This window comes from Psittacula echo (genome assembly GCF_963264785.1).
Source record: "Psittacula echo genome assembly, chromosome: 2".
Lineage (NCBI taxonomy): Eukaryota > Metazoa > Chordata > Aves > Psittaciformes > Psittacidae > Psittacula > Psittacula echo.
In genome coordinates, this window is record NC_137737.1 from 23,219,698 (window position 1) to 23,237,339 (window position 17,642).

A 17,642-nucleotide genomic window follows, 5' to 3' on the forward strand; every position below is an offset into this window, starting at 1 on the left:
AAATTAACAGTAGCATGAACTTATCTGAATTTTGAGAGCAACTGACCTTTCTATATAAAGACAGCAGTCCCTAAAATACAAATAAAATCAGTAAAATAAAAATTAAATTAGAAAAGCAAGCCATAGACTACAGGTATCAGATATGGACAAATTATCAAGGAAACATAGCAGCTGTTAGAATTTCAGTCATCCAAGTTTCACCGTATAGCCAGTCCTTCCTTCCTTCTTCCCTTCTCCCAAAGACCGAGCATTTGGTCTTCTAAGCCAATACAAAAGTGACTGTTTAAAACTGAGATTATGCAGAAACGTGAAGCTGGCAGTTTCCATACAGAGGTCTAGTGTTGAAACATATATGCCACGTATATTGTTGAACCAATATGAAACATTATCTATGCATCTCAGCAAGAAAGAGTGACTCTCCTTGTATAACAATGTTTTCAATATACTGACCTGCAGATAAGTTGGTTCTTAACTAAAGATGTAAAGATCTCTTGAAACAGCTTACGGCTGGGATGTTTGCTAAAATTACTCTCATTCCTGTAGGTCACATTAATGAGGATTTAAAAGAGGAAAAAATGCTGGATTGCTGATTATCTTGCCACAAGATGATTGTAGATTGCCAAAACTTGACATTAGCAATGTTAGGAATCACAGAATCACAGAATATTAGGAATTGGAAGGGACCTCAAAAGATCATCTAGTCCAGTCCCCCTGCCGGAGCAGGAACACCTAGATGAGGTTACACAGGAAGGCGTCCAGGCAGGTTTTGAATGTCTCCAGAGAAGGAGACTCCACAACCTCCCTGGGCAGCCTGTTCCAGTGTTCTGTCACCCTCACTGAGAAGGAGTTTCCTCTCAAATTTAAGTGGAACCTCTTGTGTTCCAGTTTGAGCCCATTACCCCTTGTCCTATCATTGGTTGTCACCGAGAAGAGCCTGGCTCCATCCTCGTGACACTCCCCCTTTATATATTTATATACACTAATAAGGTCACCCCTCAGTCTCCTCTTCTCCAAACTATAGAGACCCAGCTCCCTCAGCCTTTCCTCATAAGGGAGATGCTCCACTCCCTTAATCATCTTTGTTGCCCTGCGCTGGACTCTCTCCAGCAGTTCCCTGTCCTTCTTGAACCGAGGGGCCCAGAACTGGACACAATATTCCAGATGCGGTCTCACCAGGGCAGAGTAGAGGGGAAGGAGAAACTCTCTTGACCTACTGACCACCCCCCTTCTAATACACCCCAGGATGCCATTGGCCTTCCTGGCCACAAGGGCACAGTGCTGGCTCATGGTCATCCTGCTGTCCACCAGGACCCCCAGGTCCCTTTCCCCTACACTGCTCTCTAATAGGTTATTCCCCAACCTGTACTGGAACCTGGGGTTGTTCCTACCCAGATGTAACACTCTACACTTCCCCTTGTTATATTTCATCCCATTTTTCACAGCCCAACTCTCCAGCCTGTCCAGGTCTCGCTGGATGGCAGCACAGCCTTCTGGCGTGTCAGCCACTCCTCCCAGCTTAGTGTCATCAGCAAACTTGCTGATAGTGCACTCAATTCCCTCATCCAGGTCATTGATGAAGATATTGAATAATGCTGGCCCCAGCACTGACCCTTGAGGCACTCCACTAGATACAGGCCTCCAACTAGACTCCGCCCCATTGACCACAACTCTCTGGCTTCTCTCCTTCATCCAGTTCGCAGTCCACCTCACCACCCGACCATCCAGTTCACACTTCCTCAGTTTAGCTGTGAGGATGCTGTGGGAGACTGTGTCAAATGCTTTGCTGAAGTCAAGGTAGACCACATCCACTGCTCTGCCATAATCCAACCACCTTGTTATGTCTTCATAAAAGGCTATGAGGTTGGTCAAGCACGACTTCCCCTTGGTGAAGCCATGTTGACTGCCCCTAATGACCCTCTTATCATTGATATGCCTTGAGATGGCACCAAGGATAAGGTGTTCCATCACTTTCCCAGGGATGGAGGTGAGGCTGACCGGTCTATAGTTACCTGGGTCCTCCTTCTTGCCCTTTTTGAAGACTGGAGTGACATTTGCTTTCCTCCAGTCCTCAGGCACCTCTCCCGTTTCCCAAGACTTGGCAAAGATGATGGAGAGTGGTCCAGCAATGACTTCAGCCAGCTCCCTCAGTACCCAGGGGTGCATCCCATCTGGACCCATGGATTTATGGATGTCCAGATTGCTCAATTGCTCCCTAATCCAGTCCTCATCAACTAAGGCAAACTCCTCCAATTTCCCGACTTCCTCTGGGTCCTCAGGGGTACGGGGCTCCTCAGGACAGACTCCAGCAGAGTAGACAGAGACAAAGGCGGCATTCAGCAACTCTGCCTTCTCTGTATCTTCCGTCACCAGGGCACCCACCCCATTCATCAGTGGGCCTACATTACCTCCGGTGTTGGTTTTATCTGCCATGTATTTGAAAAAGCTCTTTCTGTTGTCCTTGACCCCTCTCGCCAGGTTTAATTCTAAGGAGGCCTTAGCTTGCCTCCCTACATCCTCTGGCAACAGCCTTATATTCTTCCCAAGTGGCCAGCCCCTCCTTCCATGATCTGTGAACTCTCCTCTTCCATTTGAGCTTACCCAGCAGTTCCTTGTCTAACCACTCAGGTCTCCTGGCTCCCTTCCTTGACTTCCTACGTGTCGGGATGCTTTGATCTTGAGCTTGGTAGAAGCAGTCCTTGAATGCTAGCCAACTATCTTGGGCCCCTTTACCTTCGAGCAGCCTTGCCCATGGGATTTCCCCCAGCAATTGTTTGAAAAGGCCAAAGTTTGCCCTGCTGAAGTCCAGGGTTGCAATTCTACTTGCTATTCTGTTCCTGCCGCACAAGATCCTAAACTCCACCATTTCATGGTCGCTACAACCGAGGCAGCCCTCAACCTTTACTGCTTCAACTAGACCCTCCTTGTTAGTGAGGATGAGATCCAGCAGGGCTCCTCTCCTAGTCGGTTCCTCCGCCATTTGCATTAGAGTGTTATATCAGAATGTTATGAATGTTATATCAGAAGTTCCTAAGGAATAAACCATTTCAGATTTCAAGACATTAACAGTATGGAAGAATATTCTATCTCATGCATAATTTGGAACTATTATAATGGTATAATACAAGCTTTCCAAATAAGGAAACTATTACTTTTTAAAAATTTACTGTATTAGCTCTCAACAGTACACTCTGCCGAGCAGCAGCATGTGTCCGAAGCTGACAAAGGCAGGAACATCCACAGTTAGCTTTAGAAAGTTAAAAATATGCAATTCATAGCTCAGATAGTGGGTTAACATGAAAGTACAAGTAACATACCTAAGTATAAAGGCCTTCCAATGCCGCAACAAGCTTTAGACACATGAAGATGTTCAGAAATACAAGTGCCATCATATTAGCTTTTTATTTTTTTTACCTAAAGTTTTCAAGCTCAACAGCTTCTGTTGATTCTTGCCATTGACCACGGGGTTTTTGTTCACTGATTTTAACATTTTGCCAAGCTCTTGTCACACTGGTTCGACCATTTTCAAAATGTGTAGCTGGAAGTTGAGGAGGAAAGGGATACTGCTCATGAGGCAAACACTGCTTTTTAAGTTTTATAACAATGTTATCAGGCAAAAGTACCTTTTCTCAAGTTCTGACTTGAACTTTGGACCTATTACTTGACATTATAAAATACATCCCACCACCCCCCGCAAAATAAAATTCGTAGAAATTTTAGAATTTAGGTAGAAATTTAGAAATTAGGTAGAAAACTGATGAGCAAGGCTAGAAAACAAGAACATGGAGATATATAACATGTGAACAAGTGTCTTTTAAAATTTATAATAGTAAAGCTCAGTAGAATCTGGAACACAAACTCATTATCTGTGTTCCTTACCTGTCCTACTTCTACAATTGTACAGCCTTCATATTCTTTTTAGGTTGTAGAACTCAAGCATTTCAGCTTTCTGCTAAGAAGCAATTCCGTGCCTCTATCCAGGAAGGGAGTGCATAACTCCTGCTTCACATGGCTGAACTTGTAAGTCGTCTTGTCGTATCTTTTTACAGACTAGAAAGGGAGAAAATGTTCTGGTATACCAAAGACTCTCACCCATCATTGTGCATTGGTTTTCTCTGCTTCAAATGGCAAATGCAAGATTCACTACGTGAGCTGAGGTGAAAGAGACTTTACTGTGTCCTGTAAGTTTCATGCATTGATATTTATGCCAAAGGTTTTTAGCTGGAGTGTTTTTCTCCGAAGACAAACTGTTTATTGTTAAAATGTTGATCTTATTTTACATTCTTTACCACTCTTCATCACGTTGTAACTAATACATCTCAGCCTACCTTCTCAGGACACTGTGGAAGGGCATGGAAGAAAACTAATCTGTTAGGCTACTTGACTATATGTAACAATAGCTGGATAAAACCTGCTCAAGATTCAAAACAAAGCATTTTTTTCTGTTAAAATAAAAATTATAGCAGAGTAGGAGGGGCTGCAGGTCAGTTTCTTTCTTTCACACTTTTTAAATGAGATTTGTCCCACAGAGAAGCTCTAACTTAGCCAAAAAAAAAAAAAAAAAAAAAAGACATCCACTACACAAGACTTTGTCAATATGTTTAATCACAATAGAACACAATAATAGTATCTTATGCCTCTGCCACAAATCATTACTTTTAATTATACAATTCTACAGCATTTAATAATAGTTATTAGAAAATACCTGTTGGTTCCTTAACTGCACATTTAAGAGAGACTGAAGTCTTTTAAGATCAGAATAATCCCTAGAAATACAATAGCATAAATACACGTGTTAATAGTCACATAAAAGTACTTCTGTAAGCGTAAAGAAAGTTAATGGGCAGCAGTGCTACTGACAGAAAATAAAGTCTTCTGGTGTTGCCTAGTGGCCCCGTCTTGCATACAAAAGAATTTAGAGCTTCTCCAGAATGCCTTAGATCAACAAATGTGTAAATAAACTTTGTGACCAAAGTAACAGTTGTCATGCTTATACTGCATTTCAAATTAAGCATTCTGCTTTGGCAGCTAGTGCAAATTCCACTTGGGTCCTGCTGAAGTTCAAAGTAAGATGTCAGATACTATACCTCACAGAGATCCCATGAGGTTTTTTGTCTGCTGCTTTTTCTGTGGTCTTCAGCTTTTTGTCCTGATCAGGCATTGTGTATCACTGTCAACATCACGTGGCTAAGAACTCATTTCCTAAAAAAAAAAAAAAAAAAAAAAGGAGATAGAATTGTGTCATTGCAGCAAAAGCAACACGTTTTACTTACAGAACTGACTGATATAACTTTTAAGAAAAAAACAGCTTTTTCATCTTCTTAACATGAACCCTTGGGCATTATATGAGGATATCCTTTAGAATTCCAGATATTTACAAGAAAGTAATTAAGCTACCAAACAGAAGCCTTGGTTTCCCAAAAAATAAGTAGATAATACTGGCTTTCTTTTTACTGTATGTATTCTTTATAAGGATGCTTCCTCTTCTTCCGTCTTACTACCATTATTTCTCACTGTGGATTGGCTACTTATGCTACAGCAGTGCTTACAGGCTGACATCAAGGTTGTGTCATACATACTGCTGTCCAGACAACAGAGAATAGTTTTATCATCTAAATAAACAAGACAAATGAAGGGTAAAAATAAAAGATAATAATACAAAAGTAAATAATACATCATGCGGTCTATCAAAGAACCATGTAAATTTTCAGTGATTTGGCATCTGGGTCTTCTGACTTTCAGGTGAATGCCTTATACCGACACTGCCCAGCTATTTCTGCAGTGGAACACACAGCTTATTGCCACATATGAGCAGAGCTGTATGGCCCAGCCTCATCAGGATCATTATTGCATAGCAGATCCACTGCAGACAAACATTTAATTGTAGGTCTGACTTCCCACCAAAGGCCACAGATTGTTGTTTGCATAGTATCAAACATTTGTTCGCTGAAAATCTTATAAAGCCCTAGAAAGAAACAGAAAGACATAGAAAAAGGATAGTAAAGAGAACTCTCTTGCTTCCACAAAAGCAAGTGTATTGATGTAGATCCTGCTCTGGGTGAAAAAAGGATAGTCAGGAGCAGTCTGAGGCTGAAGAATTCTGTCAGAGAACTGCATACAGCTGTAGCATATTGGTAGAGCACCTCCAATTAAAAAAATTAGATATAATTTGTGATTATTTTGTGATAAAATACCACTGAGATCCTTTCTACCCATCTTACTATTGGCTAAACATGGACCATATGAATGTTCCCTTTGGTGTGACTTTAATAGGATTTTCTATATGAAATACGATAGCTTCCTTTTCTCTTTGTGCCGTGTGGAATTCCTCTGCTATTGATTTTTATTCCTTTTCCTCATAAAGGCAAAAAAGAAGAAAACCTGTCAGAAAACAAAAGCATGGTAAAGTACCAGAAGCTGCTGCTTCTCAACTGAAAATCAAGTTATTTTCCCAATTACAGGTTCTTATCTCAGACACAGGACTACCCAGAATGAAACTGTTAACAGTATGAACTCATGCACAGCATTGACTCAATCTGGCAAGTGGCCTGCAAGCCCTGTTCATCCATTTCTATTCTACTGAACAAGCTTTTATCCTACCAGCAGTCCCTCCACAGATAATGATTCCCAAGAAATTCCTCCTCTCTTCTCCATGCATCCACAATAACAGGGTTATTAAAAAACACCTCAGAACACTTCTGTTGTACCAGTTATCACTAGGGAATTAATATAAACAGGATTCTGCCAGTCAATTCAGACTAAAGCAAATGAAATTAAATTATTTCCTTTGCTTCAAAAGCAGTGAAAGAGCAGTCATGTACATTGCTAAGCATGTTTAAGAATCCAAGACTAAGAAAATCCATGTATTGTTTTAGTGATATGTGTATTTCATATCCTCTCCCTTACTAGCCCAAACCATTCGGCATATTACTGACTCATGACACAATGCAACCACTTCACATTTGCACAGTAAAAAATACTGTGAAACTCACAAATTATCAACTTGCTCATGTGTATAAAGAACAGATTTCACCCAATTAAAAAATCATGAAGATCACATACAAAACAATGTGTCCATCAGCAAATACAGTTAAGGCTAAAAATTTTCAGCATCATATTTAAAAAAAGAACAAACAAATAATCCTTGGGTGAAACCTCTACACCATTAACAGCAGGATTCCCAGTCTGGCTACAATTTAATCCAAACCTGTTAGGTCTTTGTGATTATTTACAACATCTTACAGCTATAGGCCAACCTTGTTTTAGGGCTGCAAGTCCAATGCTTTTGCTGTTTGCAGTATCTTGGTAAAGATGAAACAGAGTAAAAGAGTTCCAGGTACAGAGTAAAGGTTCTTTGTCATTACAGATCCAAATGTCCCTATACACAATTGAACCTGACAAACACCAAGGCAAATCCTCTCCGTGCTATCTGAGGAGGAAGGGATGCAGTTGACACAAGGATGCAGTCCTCACCCTGCTCTGAGGACTTATCCTGAGGTTACCTTTACATTTCCTAGAAGCTCCTAAGCCAGCACACCTCAGGAAGAACTTCAACAGATAGAGGCCAGCCCTGGCCACAGATGGAATCTGCACAACCTCTTTGGTCTGTCAGCACAGTGTCACCACAGGGGCACAGCTCACTGGATTGGGAAACCTGATTCAGGTTACAAATAATCTCTCCTACTTTAATCTTGATTACTTTACAGCTTGTCCCCAAGTAGTTCCACTGTACAAGGGCAGGGACAATAAGCACAAAGGAGCATTTATCCACGCATCTTAGTGTTTTACCCTTCAGATTTATTAGAGAGATAAACCTATCTATCAACAGGCAGCTGCTGGTGAAAACAACAAATCCTTTCCCCTTTCCTTTCCCTTACTATCCCCAGGCACTACCTGCTGCTTCTTCAGCTGATTTGACCCAAACCTGAGCCAACTTAGGCAGAAAACGTGCCTCCCTTTGTACAGTCAGTTTTCTACCAATTGAGATCACTTTAGTGTGGCCTGATATGTATCTCTTCTGACAAGGCAAGGAGCAGGAATGCACCACTGTAAATAAGAGGAAGAAGAGCAGAAAACCCTTTCATCAGTAGCCAGTCATTAAATCAGGTACATGTATTAGCACCACACCCCAATGAGGGGCAGACAAAAGGAAACAACCCCCCGTTTTCCCTGTATCAACCATGAACCTGAGAGAAACCAGACATTAAATATTTCCTTACCTATTCCCACAGTTATTTGACTTACCTGAAATCACTGAATAAGTTCCCAGCCCTGTGTTTCTTCTTTACTTGTGCCAGCAGAAATTTCCATGGAGCCAGGCTATTAACTATCCTCATAACTCTCCCCCAGCTATTAAGCCAGCCATGAGTAATGTATAAGAAACAAACCAAACAACACTCACATTTCACTTAGGTTGTGCCAGAAAATGATTGAGATGAGACAAATCTTTAAAAGAAAAGAAACACACTGAAAGGAAAATGTCTTTACATCATAAACTCTTATTCAAGTCCATTTAAAACAATGAAATAAGAGTAATATTAACTAATTCATCTTAACTGGGGATAATTTCATTTAATTAGTTATGCTAATTCAATTACATAGGAAGAAAGATGCATTCTGACAGTGCTGGTATGCAGGACAGGACAAGAAATGCTCCAAGAACCCTGTCAGAAATGAAAGAATTCATATGATGAGAAACAGGAGACAAAGGAATTACCACCACAGACTTGATCTGTGGCCCAGTCTAGTGTCTGTCTCAGATGACACAAGCACATAAAGCTTCAGAAGGTGGAAAACAAAAAACCCAAAATAAATGAAAGCAGAAAGATACGTTGGAGTGTAAACCTACCACCACAAACTATAGTGTAATGGTTTGAAACTCCCGTAAACAAAAAGATGTCTTACAGCCTTTATGATCCTTATTAGCAATAACTACTGGATATGGACATTTGTAAGCCAAGTAGTTGCTTGTTTTACCCTTGAATTCCTCTCTTAATCCCTCCAGTGCCTGAGTTCCACTCCATAATTATACATAGAAGGTTAACTGGCTTAAAGTGGATAAAGAAGCAGTAGATATGCTAGATCTTGGCTTTAGTCAGACTTTTGATGCTGTTGCTAGAAAGGATTGTATCTAATACCACAAGCTGGGAGCGAAGTCAGGTGAAAATTCACTCCATTATATTATCAGTATAATATCATCAAAGTAGAAATGCATTTCAAATACTCTTAAAATGATGGCAAAAGAAGCATTGAAAAGTTTCCAAAAGGTATTTTTCCTTCTCCGGTCTGATGAAAGCAAAGGGAACCCTGGACCACTTCACTTGTTCCCAGAGAGCACAGCAGCCAGAACTGGTGACAGCCCACGTCTAGGAAATCCTACTGATGAACCCATACAATGTCTGAAGAATATTTCTTACTCATTTTATTGACTGAATCACTACGGAAATCTACACATTTTCTACAACTGAAATCTTCCACGTGCACAAACTTATTAAAGAAAATTAAATTTGAGATAACTTCCTTGAATATTCTCTCAGGATTAACTAGGGTCCAACAGAAGATTCCTGTTTTCCTAACAAATCAAAATACTCAAGTCACTGTTGGCTTAGGGCTTATTTTGTTTTGTTTTCCTTCTGCACCACCCCAGTTTCTGTGGAGCCACAAATGGTCAGGCCCATTCTCAGATTCCTGGAGCCATGCAATATGAGTCTCTATGCTATTTCCAGACCATAACTTTTATCTGCCTAAAGAACTTTTAATCTGCCCAAATTCACCCTGTTAACCTGCAGCTCACAGATGTAGGGAAGAGAAAAAAAAGATTTCTGAGGTCTACCGAGCAGCTCTGTGGCAACTTAAGCATAATAGATAGCTCTGTGAAATCCATCCTTTCTGCCCTTGCCATCAGGCAGACCTTTCTCGGGAATTGTACCACTATGGCTTAGAGCCTCTGGAAATCAAAAGGGGCTGTTTAATACTGAAGGCTCAGAGCTGGTGAAGGCGCAGGGCTGGGGAAGATGTCACTAGGTGTGGGGGAAAGATGGGGACAAAGCAACCCTTATTTTAGAGGCACTACTCCCAGTTTGCTGGGTGAGATCCGGGCTGAGATGCACTCTGGGTTGCCTGGTGGCACACTGTACCAACACGGCATCATTTCGAAGCACAGAGATCCCTTGGAGTCACCACACCTTAACCATGACTAAGCAGGCCTGCCTCAGCACTTGGGTTCCGTGAAGTCTTTTATACCAACGTGCACACTTACGTACCTTCCTAAACACTAACGTTATGCTTTGACTTCTTTAACACCAACTTTGAAACCTTACCACAGCTGGAGTATGTGACTATCCGGTAACTCTGCGACAAAGCAGTGACACGATGAAAAGCCAGCAGCCTGACCTTGCCACCTCCTTCGCCCTCCCTTCCCCTCCCGCGGTGGGTTTATCTGCCGCGGGGGCAGCGAGGCGCTCCGGGCCCCTCCCAGAGCCCCCTGACCCCTCGCCCGGTCCCACTCACTCGGCTCGCCCTGCTCCGCTCCTGGCTGCGGCACAGCTCCAACAGCCGGAGCTAAACCGCGCCCCGCGGGCCAATCGCAGGCCGTGTTCTTTGAAGAGATGTCCTCACCGGCCAATCGCATGCCGCCGTGTTCTACAGCTATGCCTTATCCTAGCGATAGCGGCAGCCGTTGCCATAAGAATGAACCAGAGTAGCCGCAGCTCTACTTGCAGGGGGCCGCCTCCCGTACTGCTCCCCACAGCACCCACCTAGAATATAACCTGCCTAAAACAAAACCAGACACGGCCTTCATATAGTTCAGTAGATTTTTATTGCTTTTACCGACTTTCTGAAACATTACAAAAGATAATTTTATTCTAGCAGTAATTAAAACAACAAAGGCTGGATCTTTCACATTGAAGATAAGTCTGAGAGTTGCATTTTTCCTGTATAAACTGAATGTTGATTTTGCATTCGGAGTGATGTTTTCATCTGCCTTGGGTTTTGTTGTGAAGTAAGAAAACATCAGTGTAATTAGAAAAGCAGTCATAAAAACTTCGAACCGTACGGTATGTAATCACATTTCAAATAATCAGTATTAAAATCAAAGATGTAGTTCAGCTACAGATGCCGAACCCTGGAAGACACCTTTGCTCAGAAGAATCAGCAACGCAGAAAGAAAAATAGTATAAATGATGTGTCTTGCCAATAAAGTCATTTAGAAAAGTATTGATTTTCAAACTCATTATTCCAAATAAACGTCAACAGTTAACTAAATTCATATGAAAGTGTCTTTAGATTAACTTCAATGCCAACTACACAGTGCAATGAGTTTTCACTAAATGACACAAAATAAAATCAACTCAAAGTCATTAAGAAATTTGCTTTATTTATAGCACTACTTTTATGCTGACTCAAAGCTGTGTGCCTATAGTCTTAAAATTTGCTGTACAATAAATTACTGTTGATATAAACAAAGTTATTTCACACACTGGTACTGTACTTGATCATTATTTGACCTAGATGAGTAATTAAAACATTACTAACCATATAAAGCGAAAGGAAAACTAAGGTCACGGTGGTGCTCATCTAACAGACTACATTGGTGAACTGAAAGTCATCTCACAGAATGTATGTACAAGAGAACCCTCCAGAATGGTGCAGGCCCCGTGACACGACACCTATTTGTTACAGACCCAATTTACAGCCTTTCAATCTGCCTTTGCAAAGGGCACAGATTAGGAAGTGACCATGTAAAGAAGGAGAAGAAGCAACAACTTACAGGAGAACTTCCATTAAACGTAGCAAAAAATAGCCAAGACAAAGAAAAACCCCCAGTGGGGCACCAAACTCTACCCTTACAGGTTTTATGATGACAAACTTGGCTATTTGGAACACTTCACTGAACAACCATAGAAGATATTGTGTTGTAGCTGTGAAATTAATCTAGGAGAAAGTGTAATTAACTTGGGCATATGTAAACAGAATACAAAGCGTGTCACTGTAATACGTATGAAAATACTACAAATGAGTTCTGTAGAATATAATTTAAACATGAGACTGCATTTTAAGTGAAATATTTTAGACGATAATTTAAATGGCGTGGTCAAGGTTAAGACCTACACTTTATGTAAACATTCAAATTTATAAATAAATTAGAAAAAGGAAAAGAAAAAAACAAAGGAGAGAGAAAAAGAGGGACTTCCTGAGGTGGCTCTGCAGCCAGACACACAGTAGCACTATGTTCCATTCCGGGAAATCAAGGCATCTAAAGAAAGTGCAGGGCTGTTTATTTTCCTCTAACAGTTGGAGTGGAAATATATTGGCATAGTTTATACACAGCTTAACCCCTATGAAAAAACAATCAGTGCACAGCAATTACCACTGCTCTTTTGCATCCATTAAGGCAAAACAAACATCTACTTACGGTAAACTACATCCTTAGCTGTTTAATACTATGTGGGATTTTAAAGCAGAGAAGGTGTAAAATGAGCAGCGAGTCAATCATAAATTATCAGTGGGGTTTTACGCACTTCATACCAGATCTCCTCCTATTTATACAGAGGGGAAAAGTGCAACTGTAACATACTACTGACCAAGAACAGCAGAACTAAAGGTCACTGTAAACTGCTTTGCAAGTTATGGTATTTCTGGCACTGATTAAAAAAAAAAAAAAATCTACACAATTAAAATCAAATAAATACCTTGATTAGACTTGTAGGGCTTTGGTTTGTTGGTTTTTTTTTTTTTTTTTCTATTCAGCATCCCTAGAAAAATATCTACTTCCTGTAATATTGACCAGCACTTAACCCTTCTGAAGCAGAAGTCAGATACAACGTGTGCAGCACCAGGGAACCCTGATTTCAGACATTAAAGTTAAAAATCAAAGAAGCTTACAGTCATTTTTTGGGTATTTAGAAATTGTTACAGGACTGTGTACATGAAGTGTAAAACATTACTGGAAGGACTAGAACAAAAGTAATGTGTTGTGGACAGCACTACATAAACTGCCCAAAGTATCTTCCCTCTTTGATTCAGCAAAAGCTACTCAGTAGTCAACAACTGACCTGCAGAAGTGGTTGGTTTGTTTTGTTGCATTTTTGTTTTGTTTGTTTTGAGTTTTGTTTGTTTAGGTTTGGGTTTTGGTTGGTTGGTTTTCGGTTTGTTTTTAAATAATACAGAAAGTTTTGGGAAACCATCTGCTAGTTTCACTGAATCTCAGTTTGACTAGAGGGAAAACATGGGTGTTTTCTGAAAGCACACATACTCAAGCTAAGGCACAAGCTATGCTATCATCTAAGAATGAAGGAACATCTATACAGATCCTTACACAGGACTGGTCAAATTGGTAATGCAGACCTCGCTTGCTTTGCCACTGACCTGAGCCTTTGTTATGACAGTCTGGATACCATTATTCATATTGCTGAACGCTATAATTTACTTTCTTTAAACTATCCTCTCAGAATTCAACCAAATAAAAAAAAAAAGTAAAAAAGAAAAACCTTAATTACATTACACTGAAAGGGAATGGTACCAGTCTGTGTAACTTAAATGCTATCTTTAAATGTTTCTACTTATTTTGTTTTATTTTTGTAATATCCAATTGTCTTCCACCTCAAGTGGCATTTTCAGATGAACTCTGCCCTCCTCTGGAATCAGCTCCTTTTTCAGTTGTTGAGAATTTTATCATGTGGCCCACAATAAAACTCCCAACTCTGCCAAAAGCAGAATTAAGCAAACAGTATCTTCATTTTAAATGAGCACAGATTCGAATTAAAGCCACTGTAATACACCCAGAATGGGCTAGTGGCAATTCAGAATGTAAAAGAAATAATTTCAAAAATTAAAGCAAAAAACCTAAAGTGTAAGGCAAAAAACTATTAACAATGGAAACTGAACAGGTAATCGATCAAGATTTTTGTTTATACATAAAATTCTCATTATCTCAAATATTATAATGCTGAACACTAGAAACTGAAAATGCAAGTACAACTGCATCTTTATCAGTGAGCCCTCAATCCCATTTATTTTAATAAATGAATATTTATTTTCCATCTTGCATGATAAAAGTTTATACTAATTAAAATAAATAAAATGTTTAAAAAATAAGTTGGTGTGCTATCATATATGCCCTTTACAATGGAGAAGATCAGAACTGTACACACAAATACCACAAGCAATTTCTAATCCATAAAATAATACTGATCATAAACTTATTACAGAATTAAACTACAGGTAATTCAGTAAAATACACAATAAAATTAAAAATTAAGAAATCTATTTGATGAGGACATGAAATACTCCAAGTTTTCAGTCTTAGAGCTGGGTAAATCAAACTCTGATGGAAAAAATAAGTACCAACAGGAACAAAAGACTTGAAGAGAACTAGTGTGGTAAGCCTGTGTAACTTCCTAGAGACCAAATTGCCATCTGTATCATGTAAACATGGAGTGTCCAGAATGATAAATACTGACTTGGGACTGTAACTACAATTACTGCGCTCATTCTGCTACTGGATAATAATAAGAAATCAAGAGTGAATTTAAAAGGAAGAAAAAAGTAGTGGAAGAAGGTGTATACATATATATATGTATATATATATTAAGGCTTAACTAACCTGACTTAGGGCTCTAGGCCACTTCTGTAAAACAGGAGAGACAGAATCCAGAAAACACTAGCATGTAGTGGAGACATAAAACACAGTAGTTCTTGTCAACAGCACATTAATATTTGTTCTATGAAATCACAAAAAAAGTATACCCTGCAAAAAAAGCAGTAACTGCCTGCATGGAGAACAAACTTCTGTAGCACACATTATAAACAGAGGTATTGCAAAATTTTAAGCAATGTGGACCGGGAATCAACAGCAAAAGCTGATTTAACTTCTATGCACATACTGATTATGGAAAAAAAATACGCATTCATTACAATCTTCCTATTTAAAAATTAAAATAAAATTTCCAATAAAATAAATAGCTAAAGTGTGATTACCACTCATTTGTAGGAAAATCTTCTCATTATGCAAGCATATCTACAGTGCCCTAAACAATGGCAGAATTAAATATATGATGCTCCTTAAACTGGAAATCACACTTCCACGGTATAATATCCTACAGCTATATATATACACACACAAATACAGGCAATTCCCCTTGGTTCACTTCTATAAAGATGTTTCGGCATCCACATATTTCACAACAGGTGAATCTTCCACGTTTATTTTCACACTTTCTGTTTTTTCAGGGCTGTTTGAAAGCAAAGAGGAATAGGTAAGGTTTGGTTCACCAGTAAAGGTTAACTTTCAAATATTTTATACTTCACAATGAACACTGAAAAGTATTTATGTAAGGATACTTTGATGACAGTGCATTTCTATTGCATTCTACTAATTGTTAAATACTATTCACAGACCAGTACAAGCTTAAAGAGAGAAAACATCAATATCTCATCTATATATCCATTTCCAGTCCCACTGCTTTGACTGATTCTAGCAATTTGAAAGTGTTTTGCAAAATTTCTTAAAAATAAAACAAACCAAACAAAACCATCCAGTTAAAAATACTCAAAAATACATAACAGGCATTCTTATTAATATTGCTTAATTACTGGACAGGGAAACAATTCTATTCACAATACAAGACCAGGAAAACATTACAGCCTTTTCAAAATGGGAAACACACTTGTAATAACAGTCAGAAATCTGCATGAGTGTCTGTTCCAGAAGACCCTAAGGACAATGGGCTGGCTGTCACCTGAACCACTGACACTCCTTAGGGGCATAGCCACTGAGCAGTGGCTTATCCAAGGACAGAACGGAACATCCTGAGGTAGTTAGAGGACAGTAGAAAAGAAACTGGAGCAGAGTAAGAGAGAGGATTCTCTAGGCATGAATTTTAGAAGAGATGACGCATGCACTTCCTCTTTAATGAAAAAAAAAAAGTATTAGAAATTCATGCAAAAAGAAAAATTCTATGATTCCTCAGAAAATTAACCTTAATAAAATACCTAAGAAAAATTCCTTAGCAAGTGTAGTACATGGACGCCACAGAGGCTGTAAAATATTAGAGATGGTGGAGGGAATAAGAAAAAGCAATCTGGACCAGTTTGAGAAAGACTAAAAAGATCTAAAATACGTACTTTTCTAAAAAAGGTAAGATTTTTAAGAAATAACACCAATCCACACAATGGGTTGTCTGGGATTCCAAAAGACACCACCTGCTTCAAACTGCATCTTATTTGAAACCTCTATATCTGAAAACAGCAGTACCTACAGAACAATTTTTACCACAGCACTAAGCATCTATCCTTATTATCAGATGAAGACTGTTACTCAAATTAACCTTAAAAGAATTGAGATGGAAAAACTACTGGGAATTGCTTCAGACTGAGCAGTGGCAACATCCCTAAATTTCTCCATCACCCACTATACAAGAAAGGGATGCAAATGCCTCAAAACAGAAACCAATTGAGTAAAGGCTCAAGGAAGTCCTGGTGCCTTAACATTTTCCAGATTCATGCAGTATCAGATTGCCTCTTGGAAGAGCTGGTTTCTAGCACCAGTGGTTTTTATTCTCTATTTGTAGTTTTAGCAAGTTCCCTCCCAAGATACAATTTTTACCATACTAATCTCAAGGTAAGCATGTTATGGAATCAAAGCGATGTGTCCTATAGCAAAATATAAAAGAATAGATGGCATACTGAGTGGATCAAAAAATATTGCAGACAGGTCAGAAGCCTAATTCGCTAGTGCTGCATATAATTCTGTACTTACTTAACCTACTCAGGAACAAGAGTCAAGGGTTTCTTAAAAACCATGGGTATACTGACACACATCCTGTTATCTGTCTAATGCTTCTGCTACCTCTCCTCCTGACAGTCTCTTTTCTGTAGTACTCCAGTTTTAAAAATGCTTAAGGCATGTATTTAAACATTTTAAATGTTTAAACCATACAAGCTGAAGAGTCACTGAAAATGGTGCCTGCACTGAGTCTTCTCAGCTTTTCCTATTACAATACCTCCAAGTTCTCTCCTTGTTTCCTTCTTTACCTTTGGTTGACCTACTGTTGGGCAAAACAAAGTGTATTTCCATGCCTAGTTTGGAGCAATGCATGTGATGAATAAACAGATGGTATGCAAATGGCTAAGTGACCAGTCACTATTGCTGTTTCCATGACGCAAGCTCAACGGTACCCGATAGCTCAATTACGTATGAACACTCCCTGACATCCAACTGTCCCACCGAGATGTAATTTTCCATAAAACTTGCCAATTTCATATCGCTGAAACCTGTCTTCCTTTGACAGACTTGGCTGAAAGGGATCAACCAAGAAAAGATGCATGAAAAGATTGCATAGGCTTATTTTTCAGAGTCAAGTGGGCCCATTCTCCCCTTTTTCCTACATAAAAACTACTAAGCAATAGATGCATTGTGATGAAACAGTCCACAGACACCAGTCCCTATAAACTACCAGCCTTCGAGGAAGTTGCGGATATTCCACAAATAGTCAGGATTTGCTTTGCTCCCCTTGACAGATCAGCCAGGCAGGGACCGGAGAAAGAACAGCCAACCAACCAACCCACTCACAAAAAACAGGTGGCATAAAGCAACATTGGAAGTTCTGGACTTACCTTTTATTCCCACTGGTATTTTTTATGTT

General features: G+C 39.5%; 1 protein-coding gene across 3 annotated transcripts in view; it reads right to left on the bottom strand.

Moving 5' to 3' along the window:
- Positions 1 to 10,894: 10,894 nt before the first annotated feature.
- The window catches only part of SLC4A7 (solute carrier family 4 member 7), an 88,079-nt gene continuing 81,331 nt past the window's right edge, over positions 10,895 to 17,642 (bottom strand). For all 3 annotated transcript variants that reach the window (XM_080609758.1, XM_080609757.1, XM_080609756.1), the window contains one exon: positions 10,895 to 15,230. In XM_080609758.1, the coding sequence (XP_080465884.1) occupies positions 15,149 to 15,230 (82 nt within the window). In that variant the 3' untranslated portion in view covers positions 10,895 to 15,148. The remainder of the gene's footprint in view (positions 15,231 to 17,642) is intronic.